The 16,157-nt window shown below is 52.8% G+C and overlaps 5 protein-coding genes across 5 annotated transcripts; 3 read left to right on the forward strand and 2 right to left on the reverse strand.

The window, feature by feature from the left end:
• Nucleotides 1-1,725: 1,725 nt before the first annotated feature.
• Nucleotides 1,726-2,839, forward strand: A1O1_00676 (alcohol dehydrogenase; the record flags this gene model as incomplete). Its single annotated transcript, XM_007721593.1, has 2 exons — nucleotides 1,726-1,890; nucleotides 1,955-2,839. The coding sequence occupies 2 exons, from the start codon at nucleotides 1,726-1,728 to the stop codon at nucleotides 2,837-2,839; spliced, it is 1,050 nt and encodes a 349-aa protein (XP_007719783.1).
• A 1,097-nt stretch (nucleotides 2,840-3,936) lies between these two features.
• On the forward strand, nucleotides 3,937-5,947 carry A1O1_00677 (uncharacterized protein; the record flags this gene model as incomplete). The annotated part of the gene is made up of 7 exons (XM_007721594.1): nucleotides 3,937-4,123; nucleotides 4,193-4,252; nucleotides 4,326-4,447; nucleotides 4,520-4,735; nucleotides 4,809-5,164; nucleotides 5,257-5,665; nucleotides 5,759-5,947. The coding sequence occupies 7 exons, from the start codon at nucleotides 3,937-3,939 to the stop codon at nucleotides 5,945-5,947; spliced, it is 1,539 nt and encodes a 512-aa protein (XP_007719784.1).
• Nucleotides 5,948-8,098: 2,151 nt separating this feature from the next.
• On the forward strand, nucleotides 8,099-9,832 carry A1O1_00678 (MFS transporter, SP family, major inositol transporter; the record flags this gene model as incomplete). Its single annotated transcript, XM_007721595.1, has 1 exon — nucleotides 8,099-9,832. One exon carries the CDS (start codon nucleotides 8,099-8,101, stop codon nucleotides 9,830-9,832), a length of 1,734 nt encoding a protein of 577 aa, XP_007719785.1.
• A 529-nt stretch (nucleotides 9,833-10,361) lies between these two features.
• On the reverse strand, nucleotides 10,362-11,843 carry A1O1_00679 (uncharacterized protein; the record flags this gene model as incomplete). Its single annotated transcript, XM_007721596.1, has 3 exons — nucleotides 10,362-10,789; nucleotides 10,857-11,160; nucleotides 11,265-11,843. The coding sequence occupies 3 exons, from the start codon at nucleotides 11,841-11,843 to the stop codon at nucleotides 10,362-10,364; spliced, it is 1,311 nt and encodes a 436-aa protein (XP_007719786.1).
• Nucleotides 11,844-12,993: 1,150 nt separating this feature from the next.
• On the reverse strand, nucleotides 12,994-14,862 carry A1O1_00680 (uncharacterized protein; the record flags this gene model as incomplete). The annotated part of the gene is made up of 1 exon (XM_007721597.1): nucleotides 12,994-14,862. One exon carries the CDS (start codon nucleotides 14,860-14,862, stop codon nucleotides 12,994-12,996), a length of 1,869 nt encoding a protein of 622 aa, XP_007719787.1.
• Between the last annotated feature and the right edge of the window lie 1,295 nt (nucleotides 14,863-16,157).

Below are 16,157 nucleotides of genomic sequence, written 5' to 3' on the forward strand. Positions count from 1 at the left end.
AAATTAAGTTTAAAGCTTTCAGAAGTAGGTACCATTAGGTACCTAGGAGGCTTTATTTTAATTTAGTTTTAATCTAGTTTTAATCTAGGTCTAATCTAGGTCTAATCTAGCTTTAATCTAGGTCTAATCTATAAATATCTAGACCTAGTATAAGAATACTAGTAGATAAGGTAGCTAGAATAGATAGTATAATAGTAAGTCTCAGATCTAGATTTAAGGTTAATTTTAATCCTAAAAGTATACTAAGGTATTTCTAGGGCCGTAATCTCTCTAAAATTACAACTCCTTGATTTAGTATCCTTACCTACTAATTAGATACTAACGCTATATATACCTATTCCGATACTATCTCGATACTATCTCGATACTGTTTCGATACTCTCTCGATACTGTCTCGATACTGTTTCGATACGGACTCGATATAGATTCGATACCTACCTACTGATTTAATACCTGTTTGACTCCTGAGGGGGCATAGTAGTCTAAAAGGTACTAATACCTAGTAATAGGATGTTAAAGCCTTCCTAAGTCCTCTTACGGACCAGCTAGTCTAATTTAGGCCTAGTCTCGCTAGTGATATTTAACTTAGAAGCCGAAGGAGCGTATATACTCACATAATAAGTTACTTAGTAGGGCTTTGGACAAGGCACTCACAGAACGGAGCACCCGACAGACCACTCAACAGGGCGCTCACAGGGCCTACTATGGCTCACTGAGAGACAGAGCGCTCAAAAGGGCACTCACAGAAATAAGTAGGGCTTCGGACAGAGCGCTCATACAACTCTCTACTTAGTAGAGCGCCCAACAGAAGACTCCAGCGTACTAGAGTCAGAAAGAGCCATTGGTATTAGTGGCAGAGTAGCAAGAACTTGAAGGGTAGGCGCGTATGAGAATATTCGGCAGGAGCGAGACGGTCGGATAAACTCTCTTCCATAGTAGTAGCCAAGGCTTTTTGGATTACGTAACATACATGATACTTGACCGACTGATCGATAAGGCGGATTCTTATCGTCTAATCAAAATCGCGGCTTCTTTGACGACATTTGCAAAGGTATACAATCTACCTGCCTGCCAGCGGACCGTTCGACCATGAACCATCGAATCTCTGGCAACTCAGTTGCCTACTTCTAGTACTAAGTACTAAGTAGCACTACACTTCGCTCTATAGGACAAGAGGAGGCCGAGCCTAGCCAGTATACTCCGTTAGGAGGTAACTTGTGGCTGAAGCAATATAATGTGTAAGTAATTTTGAGACCGGAGTTAACGGGAGAGAAGGGATAGAACGTTCTGTACAGAACTGTCACCTGTGGGGCCTCCGAGCGTTGGCCGATCTCTCCACATTCAGGGCTGTGATAGTATTTTATAGGGTATTCAGGTCATCGTTCAGCAAAGTAGTAGTGATTGTTAGTAGCTTCTAGAACAAGGATCGAGTTGCGGACCCTCTCCGGCAGTTGTACCTCTAGGATCTTGATCCATCAATATGGTTTTGTATTTGTAAAAATACTACTCTCTAGTACTTGCCGTTGTGACGGTGTAAATATCCGGCGGCCACCGCGAGTAGAGTCGACGTCATAAGTAAAGTATATAAAGTATCATCTAGGTATAGCTATATCTGTATAAGTCCGTAAGTAGTACTCAAACAAGTAGCATTGCGTTTTCCTTCACACGCCTCAAGACAACCTCAGAACAATCATCGTGGGATAAATACTTACTGAATCAACAAGCATGTCCGTACCAAAGACAACCGAGTCCTGGGTCATCCAGGGCAGCAATGGATTCGACAGCCTCAAGCTTGAGAAAAATCGCCCGGTAGGCGAGGTTGGCGATCATGATTGCGCCGTCCAGATTCATGCCGTTTCGCTGAACTATCGAGACCTCATCATCCCAAAGGTGAGTAACATACATACATCATCCTGCTAGAGTGCTGGTATATGTGATCTGACACCTAAACCAGGGCATGTACCCGTTCCCCATGGCACTACCGGTTGTGCCGTGTTCGGATGCTGCAGGAACCGTCATTGCGGTTGGGAAGAAAGTCACCGAATTCAAGGTTGGGGATAAAGTGTGCACACTCTTCAACCAGCTGCATCAGGCCGGTCCAATCTCGCCGCGTGCCATGCAGTCTGGACTGGGTGGTGCCATTGACGGGACTCTGCGCAAGGTGGCGGTTTTCCCTGAGCATGGTCTGGTGAAAGCACCCTCTACCATCTCACCGATAGAGGCGAGCACACTGACGTGCGCGCCCTTGACGGCTTGGAATGCGCTTTACGGCTTGCAATCCAAAGCCCTCAAACCCGGAGACTTCGTCCTCACCCAAGGAACGGGCGGTGTGAGCCTTGCAGCTATTCAATTTGCGGCCGCGGCAGGAGCGACGGTCATCGCAACGACGAGCTCGGACGAAAAGGGAAAAAAGCTCAAGGAGCTCGGTGCCCACCATGTCATCAACTACAGGACGACGCCGAACTGGGGCGAAGTTGCCAGATCCTTGACGCCGGATGGCGTGGGCGTCGATCATATTGTCGAAGTGGGCGGTGCTGGCACCTTGACGCAGTCTTTGAAGGCGATCAAGCTGGAAGGCACCATCACCATCATTGGATTCCTCGGCGGTGTCAACAAGGAAGACATGCCCTCTTTGCTGGATGCCCTCAACAATATCTGCACAGTCCGAGGTATTCTCGTCGGTTCAAGGCAACAATTCGAGGAGATGAACCGGGCAATCGAGGCAAATGGCATCCATCCCGTGGTCGACAAGAAGATTTTCAAGTTCGAGAATGCGGTCGAGGCGTACCAGTATCAATGGGATCAGAAGCACTTTGGCAAGGTCGTGATCCAGGTGTAAGATATATGGGGTCAACTGGTGTCTCGAGCAACTGTCGCTCTGTACGATACCGAGTAGTAGATGAGTATGAAGAATTCAATGATGTACTAGCGAGTTCGAATACCATTCCTCAAAAGACCTTGTCTCGCATAAGTACTAGTAGTAGTTCTGTGAAAATTTGGACAATAACAAGATGGATGAATTTCAGCCTGCAATCAGGCCTCTATCGACCATATATCTCGAACCACTTCTACTTTGCCGTCTTTGTGGACGTGGTGGCCCTACCAGCCTCGCAACCACCTAAAGCCCCATTTCAGTTGACATGCCATGACTTCGCCGACTGATAGGTCTTCTTTCTTCTACAGCGATGCTAGTACCTGCTTGGAGGATAGCCTATAGTGTCTACTGTAGCATGTCTTGCTGGAGTCGCTTGATCAAGGCTGGAACCAGGCATCATGATCTCCCCGGGGTTTTTACTACGTACACTCTTTAACGTCTGTCTTGTTTGTCGTCCCACATCTGGATAATCTGACATGGTCACCCTTTACAAAAGGGCATGTCAGAGCCTCGCTCTTGTATTCGCATGAAGCTGACAATCATTACAGCGGCAGACTGGTTAGTCCGATCAGCTAGGATGTCCTGGGGAAACTCTGGGACGCAACAGGGGGAAAGAGTGCTAGCCTCTAGTCAAGATCTCACCTGCAATCTTGAACGGTCGAGGACTAGAGTCCCTTACCACCACATCGTGGGGTCGACCCAGTAAGATCTGCGAGGACAAGCGTCCTGCCTCGCCGCCCCCGTCAGTGCCACTGCCGAACGCTCAACCCCATAGTGGGGCTTGTTCCGATGCGGAGAAGAAAGATGGAGGTAAGTAAGTTGCACGCCTGGATTGCCAATGTCTGGAACGTCGTTCGACGGCCGGTACAGTGCCAGTGCTGGAGGCATTGTTGTGGCGGGGTTGCTGGACCGCCGGTACACTGGTTCGATATAACATACATAGCGAGGCCATGAACCTTCACCTTCCTGTCCTTGAGACTGATATCAACAAACAATCCTGACCCAAGGTGATGACTTCCACGACCTCTCCTGTCCGACTGTGAAGTCTGAACACTGCAACGATGGCCGTTATTGACACCAAAGTGTCTGACGAGTCGCTTGTGGCCGTGACGCTGGCTTTTGTGAAGGCGCATTTCCTGCTGGTCGCCTTCTCCGCAGTCATCGTGCGAGCCCTGTACAGGCGATATGTGTCGCCCATCAGAGATATCCCTGGACCATGGCTTGCCTCGTGTTCTCGGTTGTGGAAAGGTACGCTCCCAAAGCCATCATTGGACCCGGCCTGGAAAGACATATATTGTTATTGACATATATGCTTAGTCTGGAGTACTTACAATGGTCACACCGAGCTCGACCACATCGCATTGCACAAGAAATACGGTATGTGGCCAGTGTCCTGTTCCTCGCAAGCCTCCCAGGCCCTCTCCAAGATGCGCACGGCTGACCCCTGTAGGACCTATCGTGCGGACCGCGCCGTCAGAAGTCTCGTTTGGATCTCCCAACGCCGCCAAAGACATCTTCGCCGTGGGCAAGGGCTTCCACAAGACCAAGTTCTACAGCGTCTTCCCTCCAAAGGTATGTCGATGAGAACGCTGGCTTTCCTGATTTCAATCGGCTCGGAAAATAACTGTCCCCCTTTTTTGGCAGCACGCACCCGATATCTTCACCGAAGTACGCGAGTCGAAACATGCCCAGATGAAACGGTACGCCGTGACCCCATACAGCCTTGCGCAGATGCAGAAGCGGTCCGAACCGATCGAGGGCATGATCAAACTTTTAATGGAGCACCTGGAGAAATATGCGGCCACGGACTCGAAGAGGCTATGCAACCTGGGCAACCTGTTGCACTATTTTGCCTTTGATGTAAGACCAAAATCCCCTCTGGCCTCATCCGGTGTGGGTGTTGGATCGTCCAGGAAGCTGACCGACCCCGCAGGTCCTCGGTGAGGTGGCATTCTCAAGACGATTCGGGTTTCTGGAAGCAGAAGAGGACGTCGAGGGCTCTATCAAGAACATCGACGACGTGCAATGGTACGACGGCATCGTGGGCCATATCCCCGAATTCGACGTCTTCCTTCGAAACAACCCCTTGCGGCCGTACCTACCGTTCTGGAAGCCCCAGCCGACCACCATGACAAAGATAGCAATCCAGGAACTCGAGAAGCGAAAGCAGCCCGACGGAACTTATGACTCTTCGGGGATCGACCTGTTGGCCGAGTTGCTCCGGGCTCACGAAGCAAACCCGGAAAAGTTCGGTGTGAACGACGTCTTCAGTATCGCGCATGGTGCTGTGTAAGTTTCCTCAGCCTCAGAAGAATCCATGTGACAATCCGTTTTTTGGGTACGGTAGACTGACTCAGCCTGCCTTTTTTCTCGTTTCACAGATTTGCCGGCTCAGACTCAACAGCCTCGACGATGCAGTCCTTCTTCTACCTGCTCCTCAATTCGCCACATGCCTATGCCATCCTGCAGAGGGAGATCGACGAAGCGCAAAAGGCCGGTCAGCTCTCGCCGATTGTCACCTACGCCGAGGCGCAGAAACTCGAATACTTCCAGGCCTGTCTCAAGGAAGCCATGCGCTTGCGCCCCGCGGTCGGACTGGGCATCTACCGCAGAGTGCCGCCTGAAGGGGCCGAGATCGATGGACGTTTCTACCCCGGTGGTGTCGAGGTGGCCGTGAACGGCTGGGTCTTGCACCGGAATAGAGCGGTGTTTGGAGACGACATCGACACCTACCGCCCAGAGAGATGGTTTGAACGCGACGCCAAGCTGATGGCCTCGCACATGTATCAGGTATGTCCAGCAAGAATGGCCTCGCGGCACGAGTCATTTCGAGCGACTAGGTTCGACCAGAATGCTGACATGAATATGATTGTTCCACCACAGTTTGGAGGCGGTAGTCATCTTTGCATCGGTCGCAACCTGGCCCTGTTCGAGATGAACAAGGTTTTGATCCAGATCCTGAGAGAATACGACATCACCCTTGCGCACCCGGGACGGCCATTGCAATATCATTCGACTTTTTTCGTTGTCCAAGAAGGTCTCGAGGTTTATCTGCGGAAACGAGTTGCATAAGACGAGACTCCGATGGACAGACAGAGCAGGCGCATGGGGTGGTAGAGATGAGATCAGGGGTGGTGTGTATCAATTCTTTCATGAAGCGAGAGCCTGTGAACACGCAATGTTGCTCTCCGATTCGAGGTGTTCGCAGTAAACCTACGTTGATATCTCTTTTGCAGGAAATGCCACTTTGACCACCAAACTCCTTTTTGTCCTGTCAATCTGATCGCAGTCTACTTACCGTGGAGCCATTGACAACGTCGGGCGTACTCATCATTTAGCAGGTCAGAATCGAACGAGACGCTTTTTCATCCTTTCGGGCATCGAGATGGGAATCACGATAAGATAGGTATCAAACCCAGCCGTTGCGTCCAGCGGGACAAACCGGAACGGCGGCAGCACTGGCCAGATTTTCAGACGGTGTTTGACGACGGACAGTAACGTTGGCTCGATGCATCTGCATGAGAGTGCGACATCAGCATGGTCTCTCATCCCCTGTCGAAGGGATTGTCATGTGAATCCCTGGTCTCGAAACTCATCCATGTCGGCTAGTATCAACGATATCAACAACAGGAGATTATCCCTGCCGGGGATCAGTCTTCGTCTGTAACCTGCCTCATGAAGGCACAGCTCGCGTTTGCGGCAGGGCTTGGGAGGTTCATCGTGATCTCCAGTTGAGGAAATTCTGTTTACACATCATTACGGATACGCCAGACACTAGTCAACGCGCATTGATCGGCATTCTTTGATCAGTCTTTCTTCAGGATATTTGGCCCAAAACATCGCTTCAAGTTGAAGGCTTCGGTCTCGGGCTCGCATCTTTGACAACCTCGCGAAGAGATATCAGCTGGTACGACGCGGCCTGTGCGACGACCGTACAACCGCGTGGACGATCCATCTGAATCCGTGTGGTGGAGGGGAGAAATTTGGAAAGTCAAGTGACTGTTTGAAGCGGGCCTGAAGGACTCGAGCTTACATATGTTCCACCAACCAGTTTGTCTATATGGAGGGCTAAGGGGCTCTCATTAGCGCTTCCTATCCACCTTCACCAGGGGGCCCCAGTGCCGAATAACTACCGGGTAATGGTCTGCTGGGGAAGTATGGAGAACGATCGAAAATGTCGTTGTTCTAGTACGCGTTGTGCGCGGCCGACCTGGGTGACACGGGATGTTGCTGACCCAATGGTGTAGACGGAGCCTTACAGAGAGAGTCCTCCAAACACCCGTCAGCCCCTGATATCGAAGAATTTGATCGCAGACAGAGTAAGGGGTTCGTTTCAAGGACCAATGTTGACCTCAATGAACAAGAACTCCACGGGGAAAGGAACATTCTCTTCTGCTGTCTTTCATGATCACACGCTACCCACCACAGGCGCCACTCCATAGTGTCAATATCATTATTGTTGTTTCTCGCCAGAAATTCGGCAAATCTCCATCGGGAACCCACTCGTATCTCAATGTCAATTGCCGAAGTAGTCAGATCAGGCAATTTGCTGCAAGCTTTCGGCGAGAGTCGACTGGAGATCGTGACGACGTGGCTGGGATACTGGCCAACCACCATTCACAAACCCCTGAATAGCTTGCCATGTTCGGGGCTCAAATCCAGCGTGGTCAAGCCAGACAGAAAGCTTGAGCGAAGCTTCAAGGAATCTTTTTTCTTTTTCTCCCGATCAATTGCCGTGAAAGTGTGCATCCTGATACTCTGCGACAGGGGGGGCAGAGGGCCATTCTGGGTCCCATCCCGTCCGTAACTGGCACATGCGCCGGATGGATCATTGCAGAGTTGATGTTGTTTGGACGAGACTGACGCCGGTCAAAGAGCAGCGCGGCTTCCGCAGGGCGTGTGACCACTGATGGGGAAGAAAGACGATGCAGAAGAATGCGACGTTCTCCCCGGCCCATCTCCAGGTCAGTCCACAGACCATGATGGCTTGCACCGGCCCTGTCTCCCCTGGGGGCGCGTGGGAGGTCCGCACGCTCTCCACTGGAGACTCCAGATGCCAGCGGGACGGGTATAAAAATACGATAAGACGAGCGCGGCCCCAAGGGCGTGTCGTGTTCCCCAACTCATATCAACAGACGCGCTCACACAGGCAGTGCCCAAGATTTCCCCTGTGGTAAGGAAGATCACGCTTGTGGTCGATACTAGTATTCAAACCTTCCAGGCATGGATTTGAACGAGAAGTTCGACGGCAGCGATGCCCATATCGAGCATGAAAATGATCGGAAGCTCTCGATGGCTTCGCGGCGGCGCCTCAGCGAGGCCCAAGCCATCAGGCTGGCGGAGAACGACATGGCGATCGTGGACGAGGAGATCGCCGAGTTTGAGGCCGAGCTCGAAGCCCATCCCATCAAGAGCACATTCCTCAACCCGCAGCTCTCGTTCAACGATCCCCGCCACTTCACGTGGCTGTTGGTCGGCTTCGCCTCGATGGGCGGCATGTTGTCGGGGCTGGACCAGAGCGTCATCTCCGGCGCGCTGCTGTACATGCCGGACGACTTGCATCTGAGCACGTCCCAGGTCAGCCTGACCAGCTCGGCCGTGCCTCTCGGCGCGATTGGCGGCGCACTGCTCCTCGGCCCGACCAACGAACTGGTCGGGCGCAAAATGGCCATCATCATCTCCCTTGTCCTCTATACCATCGGCGGTGCTCTCGAAGCGGGAAGCATCAACTTCGGCATGATCGTCGCGGCCAGAGTCATCCTCGGCATGGGTCTCGGTCTCGAGGGCGGCACCGTCCCCGTCTACGTCGCCGAGTCGGTCGAGAAGAAATACCGCGGCAACCTGGTCAGCTTGTACCAGCTCATGATCGCTTTCGGAGAAGTCATTGGCTATGTCGTGGCCGCGATCTTTGTCAACGTCTCCTCCGGGTCGTGGCGGTACATGCTGGGCTCGTCGCTGGTCTTCAGCACCATCATGCTGGTCGGCATGATCTTCATGCCCGAGAGCCCGAGAATGCTGATGCACAAGGGCAAGACTCTCGAGGCCTTTGCCGTCTGGAAACGCATCCGGGGCGTGCACCTCGCCGACAACCGCAAGGAATTCTTCATTATGCACCACGCTCTCGACGCCGAAGTCAATGTCCGGGAGGGCGCCACGAAACGTCGCAGATTCGTCTGGCTCGACTTCTTTACCAACCCTCGAGCTCGAAGATCGCTTGTTTATGCGAATATCATGATCAGTTTAGGGCAGCTTAGTGGCATCAACGCGATCATGTATTTCATGTCGACGTTGATGTCGCAGATCGGGTTCAACAGGGAAGATTCCGTCTTTATGTCCCTGGTAGGGGGTGGAGCTCTCCTCCTGGGGACCATTCCGGGAGTGTTGTACATGGAGAAGTTTGGCCGGCGCTTCTGGGCGAACGCCATGCTTCCGTGCTTGTTCCTAGGCCTCGTCTTGATCGGGGTCTCGTACCAATTGAACTCGTTCGTGGCGACCGAAGGGCTCTATCTCACCGGCATCATCTTATACAACGGATTTTTCGGTTCCTACGCCTGCCTAACCTGGGTTCTGCCCAGTGAGGTATTCCCTACCTACCTACGATCATACGGCATGGAGTCGACAGACGTGAACTTGTTCTTCTGCAGTTGGCTGGTCACCTACTTCTTCTCGGACATGCAGAGAGCCATGACGAAGACCGGTCTGACATTGGGTTTTTACGGCGGCATTGCCGTGCTCGGCTGGATCTATCAGCTCCTGTTCATGCCGGAAACCAAGAACAAGACTCTGGAGGAAATCGATCTCATCTTCAGCCAGCCGACAAGCGAGCTCGTGAAGCAGAACCTGAAGAACACCACTGAGATGTTGAGTGATTTGGTTCATTTCAGGTTTAGAAAGATCTTTACACCTGTGGAGGAGAGTCACGAAGTCGAGAACCAGGTCAAGGATGTCAAGGTATAGATCTGCGGGAGACGGTTATTTCATCTTGCTGTGCAGAAAGGGGCCACAAAGGGGAGCCCGGATATGTCAATATTGTGGAGACCAGGGTCTGGAATATGTCCATTGAACATACTCGAGGGTCGTCAAACCTCGCCAGCAGATATCAGGGCATGGAGAACATAACGGTTGTATTGATTCCTTGAGTTCAAGAACGACTCAATTCATCTTCTGTCTTCTTCGGTACAGCTCCACTCGTCTCACATGTCTGTTCACACATCAGGGTTCTCCGTTCTGCCCACCTGCCACTACCAATGCGAGCCAGATCTACCTATAAGCATTATTGACAGTATATTAGGAGAGTGTCTCTACCTGGTTCTGGGTGCTGCCTATCATCATAGACACCTTGCTTTCCCTGGCCATTCGCCTCCCATGGTGGTGTCAATAGTTTGCCAGCAATACAGGCTCGTTCGTGCATGACTGCCGATGACTCTGTGATATTCGTTTGGAGAGGCTCCTAATCTTAGATCACTACAACAGAGACCAGTTCCGACTAATCGGTCACCCCGACCGCCGCTGCTTGGACTGGGGCATCGGGGTGTTTCTCGGACAAGGTGTGCCCAGTCTGGATCTTCTCCGGAGCTGACTGCCTAGTATAATACTGAGTGAAGTCGTGTTTGAGGACATTGACACCAGCATGCATCTGATGGGCAAATTCCAGGTCCGTTTCCGCCCTCTTGCACATTTTCAAGAAGTCGTCATTCTCCAAAGCCTTGTCCGGGTCCTGGCCGAACAGGCGAACGAGATTCTCGCTCGAGATCGGGTTCACAACCTCGTTGTACTTCTGCCGTCGGATCTCCGAGTACTTGTCCAGTATCGAAGGGTCTGCGAGGCCCTCGTAGATCCCGGCCAGACAGTCATACAGACCGCCAATGTCGACGATTCCACCTGTCAGCCCCAGGCCACCGAACGGGTTACATACTATGTTGCAAATGTCAGACAGAGGCCCCCAACTTCTGACTTGTTCGTGATGTTGTGTTATACTTACAGTGAGCTGCATCTGCGGCCAGACAGAATCGCCCGACACGCATGCTGGGAGCCAGTCGCTGGTGGATCCGGTAAGGGCTGAAATTGACGATGCGGTACTCGTCAGACTTTGGATGACCGGGCAGCATGGTCTCAAACTTCCACGGCTGTCGTTCTCGGAGTTGCTCGTATGTTAGACCCGGAAGTTCGCCGTATGTGATGCGATACAGGCCGTCCTTGGCAATTTTGGCGGCCATGAACCAATGCTCGGGATGGATGATGAAGTTTGTGTCGTACCACCCGAATCTGGAGAAGTCATAGTACGTCTGGGAGGAAACATGTATGTGTCAGCAGCCTGCAGGGAGTATACTGCATCTGGGCCCAGGCCAGCACAGACTTCCCTTTGCTATGGCGGCGGGCGAGAGCTTACATTGGTAGCAACAATCTGTTCATCCCATGTCTTGCCTGGGAACTCCTTGTCGCCAAACAAAGACCGGCGGATCTGACTGTTGGCGCCATCACAACCAACGATGTACGGAGCCTCCAGAGTCTTCTTCCCTTGTGGCGTTTCGACGTGGACCCACGCTTTCTCCTCGTCCTGGCCGAGGGAGACGACCTTATGGCTCCAGGACACCGTCGCTGACGGTTGACGACTGAGATGATCGTAGAGGATTCTACCAAGTTTGTTTAGCGGCAGACATAGCATTCGGTCTGGATCGTCGCCTTCAATGGTGCCGTCAATCCCTGCGAGGAACGTTCCGTCCAGCTTTCTCCAGGCCACGCCGTTGGGAGAAAACCCGGCAGCACGGAGGTCGTCGACCACTCCTGCTCGGCGTAGTTCATATATGGCGGGTGGCGAGTAGTGAGTAGCTCTGGGTTGTTCGTCCAATTTGTGCGCCGCGTCGAGGACTTGGACTGGGATGCCTTTCTTCGCCAGCATAAGTCCTAGAAGGAGCCCGGAAGGGCCTGCCCCGACAATGACCACCCACGGTTTCGTTGTCGATGTCATATTGCCGGTAAGATGGACTGTTGCACCAATGTCATGTGGTGGTATATAATTTCTGTGCTACTGGACAAAGCGTCCGGCATATAGCTTCCAATTCTTTGGCATGGCCAGTTGTCCCCAGACACCATGTACTCGGCGAATGTGGGGTAATATGGGTTCTCCGATCCGGCAGGCACGGGGTAAATGGGTGAATTCTCGTTGCAAGGATCACAGGGTCTAGGAGCGGAAGGGGATGAAGTCGTAGTCGGCATTTGGTAAACACAACCAGGTCTCATGAGTAGTGGAGCCAATCAGACCGACGCTGAGCCAAAGTGGATCAAGGTCACATGATGTAAAACTAAAGCGGCAAGTGGTATGCCAACTTGGGGGTCAGGTTTCGAGGTTTCTGCTCTGCCCCAGCACAGCCAGAGTTCGTCGCTGATGAAAGAAAGCAAGAAAGAAAGAATCGTAGGGAAGATTGGTTGTGCTGAGATGTCGTCGGAGGGCGGTATTCAAGTCAGGTTTGATGATCTAGAGGAGAATGGGGGCCCTCGATGAGAAATCCCGTGACAAAAATAGAGCAGAATAGCAGAATAGCATCAAAAAGAATAACAACACAAACTCTGTTCGAGATAGGGAAATTAAATGTCTTAGACAGCCCTCCAGAGGAAGTCGATGTTCGACAACCCGAACCCATAGTTGGTCGTCATTTCGCTTGCAGTTTCATTTGCATTGCCTTGCCTTGGGCCAACCCATGGACCAACCCCCATAGGCAGACGCGATGCACACAAGTACAGCAGGAAAACAGTCAGTAAGAGATACTTGTGGAAATGTGTTATTTCATTCCAGAGAGAAGAAATAGAAAAGGTCTGGAAAGAGATAAGAGAAGAAAAAGAAAAAGAAAAGACTGCAGCTAGCTGTAGCTGTAGCTGTAGCTGTAGCGGTCAAAAATGCAATGCCGTGCGATGCTATACCGAAACCCAAACGACCCTGGAACGTGTCCTTGTCTTCTTTGTTCCTGCTTGTTGCGTTATTCCTCCTTTAGTAGGCTTTGATCCTCCTGAGGAGCTCTGAGGTAGGTGAGCTGGAGGCCCATCGTTCGCCATAGTGGCTTATCCATCCCTTTCCCCATAAGCTCCCAGCGCAAACCTTTTTGTTTTTGTTTTTAGCAGCTTCATCCGTTCTTGCGTTTCGGCCCTCCTCCGTCCTGTTGGCCGGAAATGCCGCTGATGTGGCTCGCATTTCGCAGGTGGCCTGGACCGGCCGAGCTGGAGGCCCGGGCACGACGGTAGTCGAAGGCGGAGTGATGGTTGTAGGAGTCGTTGAAACCCGACGACCCCAGCGCGAATCCCGGCAGCGGGTCATCGAGGGGCGCGGGGTCGTCGGCGCCCTTGGTGACCCAGGTCTCGACGAAGCGGGCGAACGAGACACTGGGGATGTCGACGAAGCGCCAGAACAGGTCGGAGACCCAGAAACAGGCGGTGGCGACAAAACACAGGCCCAGGGCGTAGGCCAGGACTTTTTGGCTGGAAGAGACGCCGTGCCACCAGTCGACATCCAGCTCGACCTCCCAGGGGGTCCAGGTGGCCATGTACAGGGTCCAGGGGAGGACGTTGTAGCCGAGCGATTTGATCACCGTGCCGTGCATCAGGTACAGCGCGTACGAGATCTTGCCCAGGTACGTGATGAACGGGTTGTTGAACAACGGGCCGAGAGACGCACACGCCGCGGTGCTCCAGACCACCATGATCGACCCGATGAGTAACAGTGTGTTGTCGACGTCCCGGACCCCCCAGCGGGCGAACAGCGCGGGCAGGTAGTTCGGGGTGCGCTGGATTTCTTGGGGAGACGAGATCATGAAGACGCCCAGGGTGAACAGTGTGATCCACATGGCTTTGTAGAAGAGGTCCGGCAGGTGCATCAGCGCCTCGAGTCCCTTGTAGCGGGAGCGCATTGACGAGGATTTTTCCGCGTCTGTGTAGTCTGGAAGCGTCTCTTTGCAGCGTGCATAGTATGCCTGACGGATCAGGTCGATCTCGGCACACACGATGCCCGCCATGAACAGCGACGTATACAGCCGCAGCGTCTGTACCGCATACACGCCCAACGAGGCCACGGTAAACAGTCGGAAGGGCGCACGCATGCGTGATGTGGTTACCAGCACGGCGAAGACGGCCATGCTGCTGCGGAACTCCTTGGGGATGGTCCACTGGTGGTCGTCGTACATGAAGTAGTGCAAAACATCAGTGTCCCTGTCGAAGGGGAGGGTGGCGCTGAAAATGAAGTCGACGTTGGTCATGTATCCCGCAAACTGTTCGCGGAATGTCGGCATATGCGGCGGCGGCTGCTCCTTGAGGAAGACAAAGTTGCGGTATTGGAAGTAGTTCTCGCTCGCGCGGTCGAAAAACCCCATGTAGGTCAAGACGCAGGCCACCAGGCTCACAATCATGCATGGCAAGTACAGCCGGATCCCACGGCGCAGGAAACTCGACGAGATGGTCTTGTGGAAGTCCAGATAGGATTTCGCCCGCATTAACCTCAGTGGTTTGACGCTCAGGACGTAGCCTGAGATGACAAAGAACAAAAAGACCGCCGCCTTGCCGTACCATAGCAGTCGGATGAAGGGGACTCGCATGAGCCACACCTGGGTCTCGCGAGACTGATAGCAGATCACGTAGTGTTCATTGAACACGAACAGACATGCGAGCCCGCGGAGGCCGTCAAGTGCTGATATCCCGGATTTCGAAGGCGTGGTGGCCGAGTGGGTCGTGATCCAGCTGGGGATCAGAGCATAGAAGAAGCGCTTCACGCTGCCCAACACTTCGAATTGCCCGTAAGTCCTTCGCACTGTCGAAAGGTCGTACCATACTGGCGTCTTTACTGATAGTGAAGGCGACGAGGTCGACAAGGATGACAAGGGACCGACCAGCAGCCCCGACGAGCCTGTCCCAGAGCTGCCGGGGTTCAGTGGCGCGTGTTCGCTGGTGTCTTCTTCCACGTCGAGGTACGGCTCGTCATGCTGTGGGTGTTGCTGCTCCGCCATCTTCTGCCTCCCGTCCGACGTGTAGCAGTCTTCCTTTCGCTCTGCCTCTTGTTGATGGACAAGGGAAAAATGGCGGGTGAGAACAAGAAAAAGAGTGCGTCAGCGCCACATCAACAGCAGCAGAAGTTCGACGCAACAGAGGGCGGTGGAATGCAAACAACCCCAACCCAAAGTCCGGCCGTGCCCACAGATGGATCCTCAATTCGCAGAACCTAAGGGTTTAATAAGAGATGTGTCCTGGCCTGCCCGCAATTGAACGGCACCTGACCAGTCAGTCAGTCACCCAAGGGAGGTGGACAGACACTAGGAGACAGTTATGGATGGGCGGTGCCCGGTGCACGGAGCCTGGAGGAATGCAAGGGGGGGTTGTCGAGGGCCAATAGCCGTTTCATACAGGTGTGAACCGGTAGCACACGTTCACTCAATTATTACTTGATGTCTTCTTGTTTTCTGCCTGGGCGAGAATGATGGTGCTGGATCATGGCCCCTGATTCTTGATGGGCTTGATGGGCAGGTCGCCTGGATCAAATAAGACAGAATTGAACACGAGCAAATCCTTAGCTTGCCGAGCCCAGTCAATAAATCAAGGAGTCTGCTGCACGTCAGTTTGGAGGCGACCAAGAGGAGATATCCAAGTAAAATGGCCTAAGCCTGAGGGGCCCCCGCGTCTTCCGGTTAGGGTTGGGGGTCAGGCTGCCCGTGATATCGAGTTATGTATGTGTATATGTATACGTGAGCCAAGGGTTGAACCCGTTGAACGACAAGGTTTATGTGAAGCATGCCCTGGATTCGTGCTGTGCACTGAGAGCGTTCTTGATGTTTGGACAGTGGCCGATCTGTTATGATCTGGATGGAGTTTCGTGAGTCGCGTGCTTGTGGATGATGGGGATCCCTAGGATGCGTCCAGGGAGGGAGGGGGTTGGCCCTAACGATCCCGGTGGCAGTTTGCTACACCCGGGTCCGGTCCTGTCAGGCGGATTCCAGCCCTGGAAGCCTTGGATCTAGCTGGCGAGCTGGAAACATTCAGGATGAAACCGGACGCAGGAACCCGAGAGGGGTTTGGCTTTAGCGAAAGCCTAGCAGTAGCCGAGTCGGCTGTATCTTCTTCCTCCTGGTTGGGAGGCTGAGAGCCAGGTATTCGATCAGTGAGCGAAGCGACGTGTCCATGTGTTTATTAGCATTCGACGTGGCTGTTCTTGGATCTTGTGTATGCGAACCCTGGTCGATTCTCCGAAATGGAGGACACCAACATACCAAAAGAACTCAAGGAATGGTCGACCATTGGGTACTTGGAG

This window comes from Capronia coronata (genome assembly GCF_000585585.1).
Source record: "Capronia coronata CBS 617.96 chromosome Unknown acBCG-supercont1.1, whole genome shotgun sequence".
NCBI lineage: Eukaryota > Fungi > Ascomycota > Eurotiomycetes > Chaetothyriales > Herpotrichiellaceae > Capronia > Capronia coronata.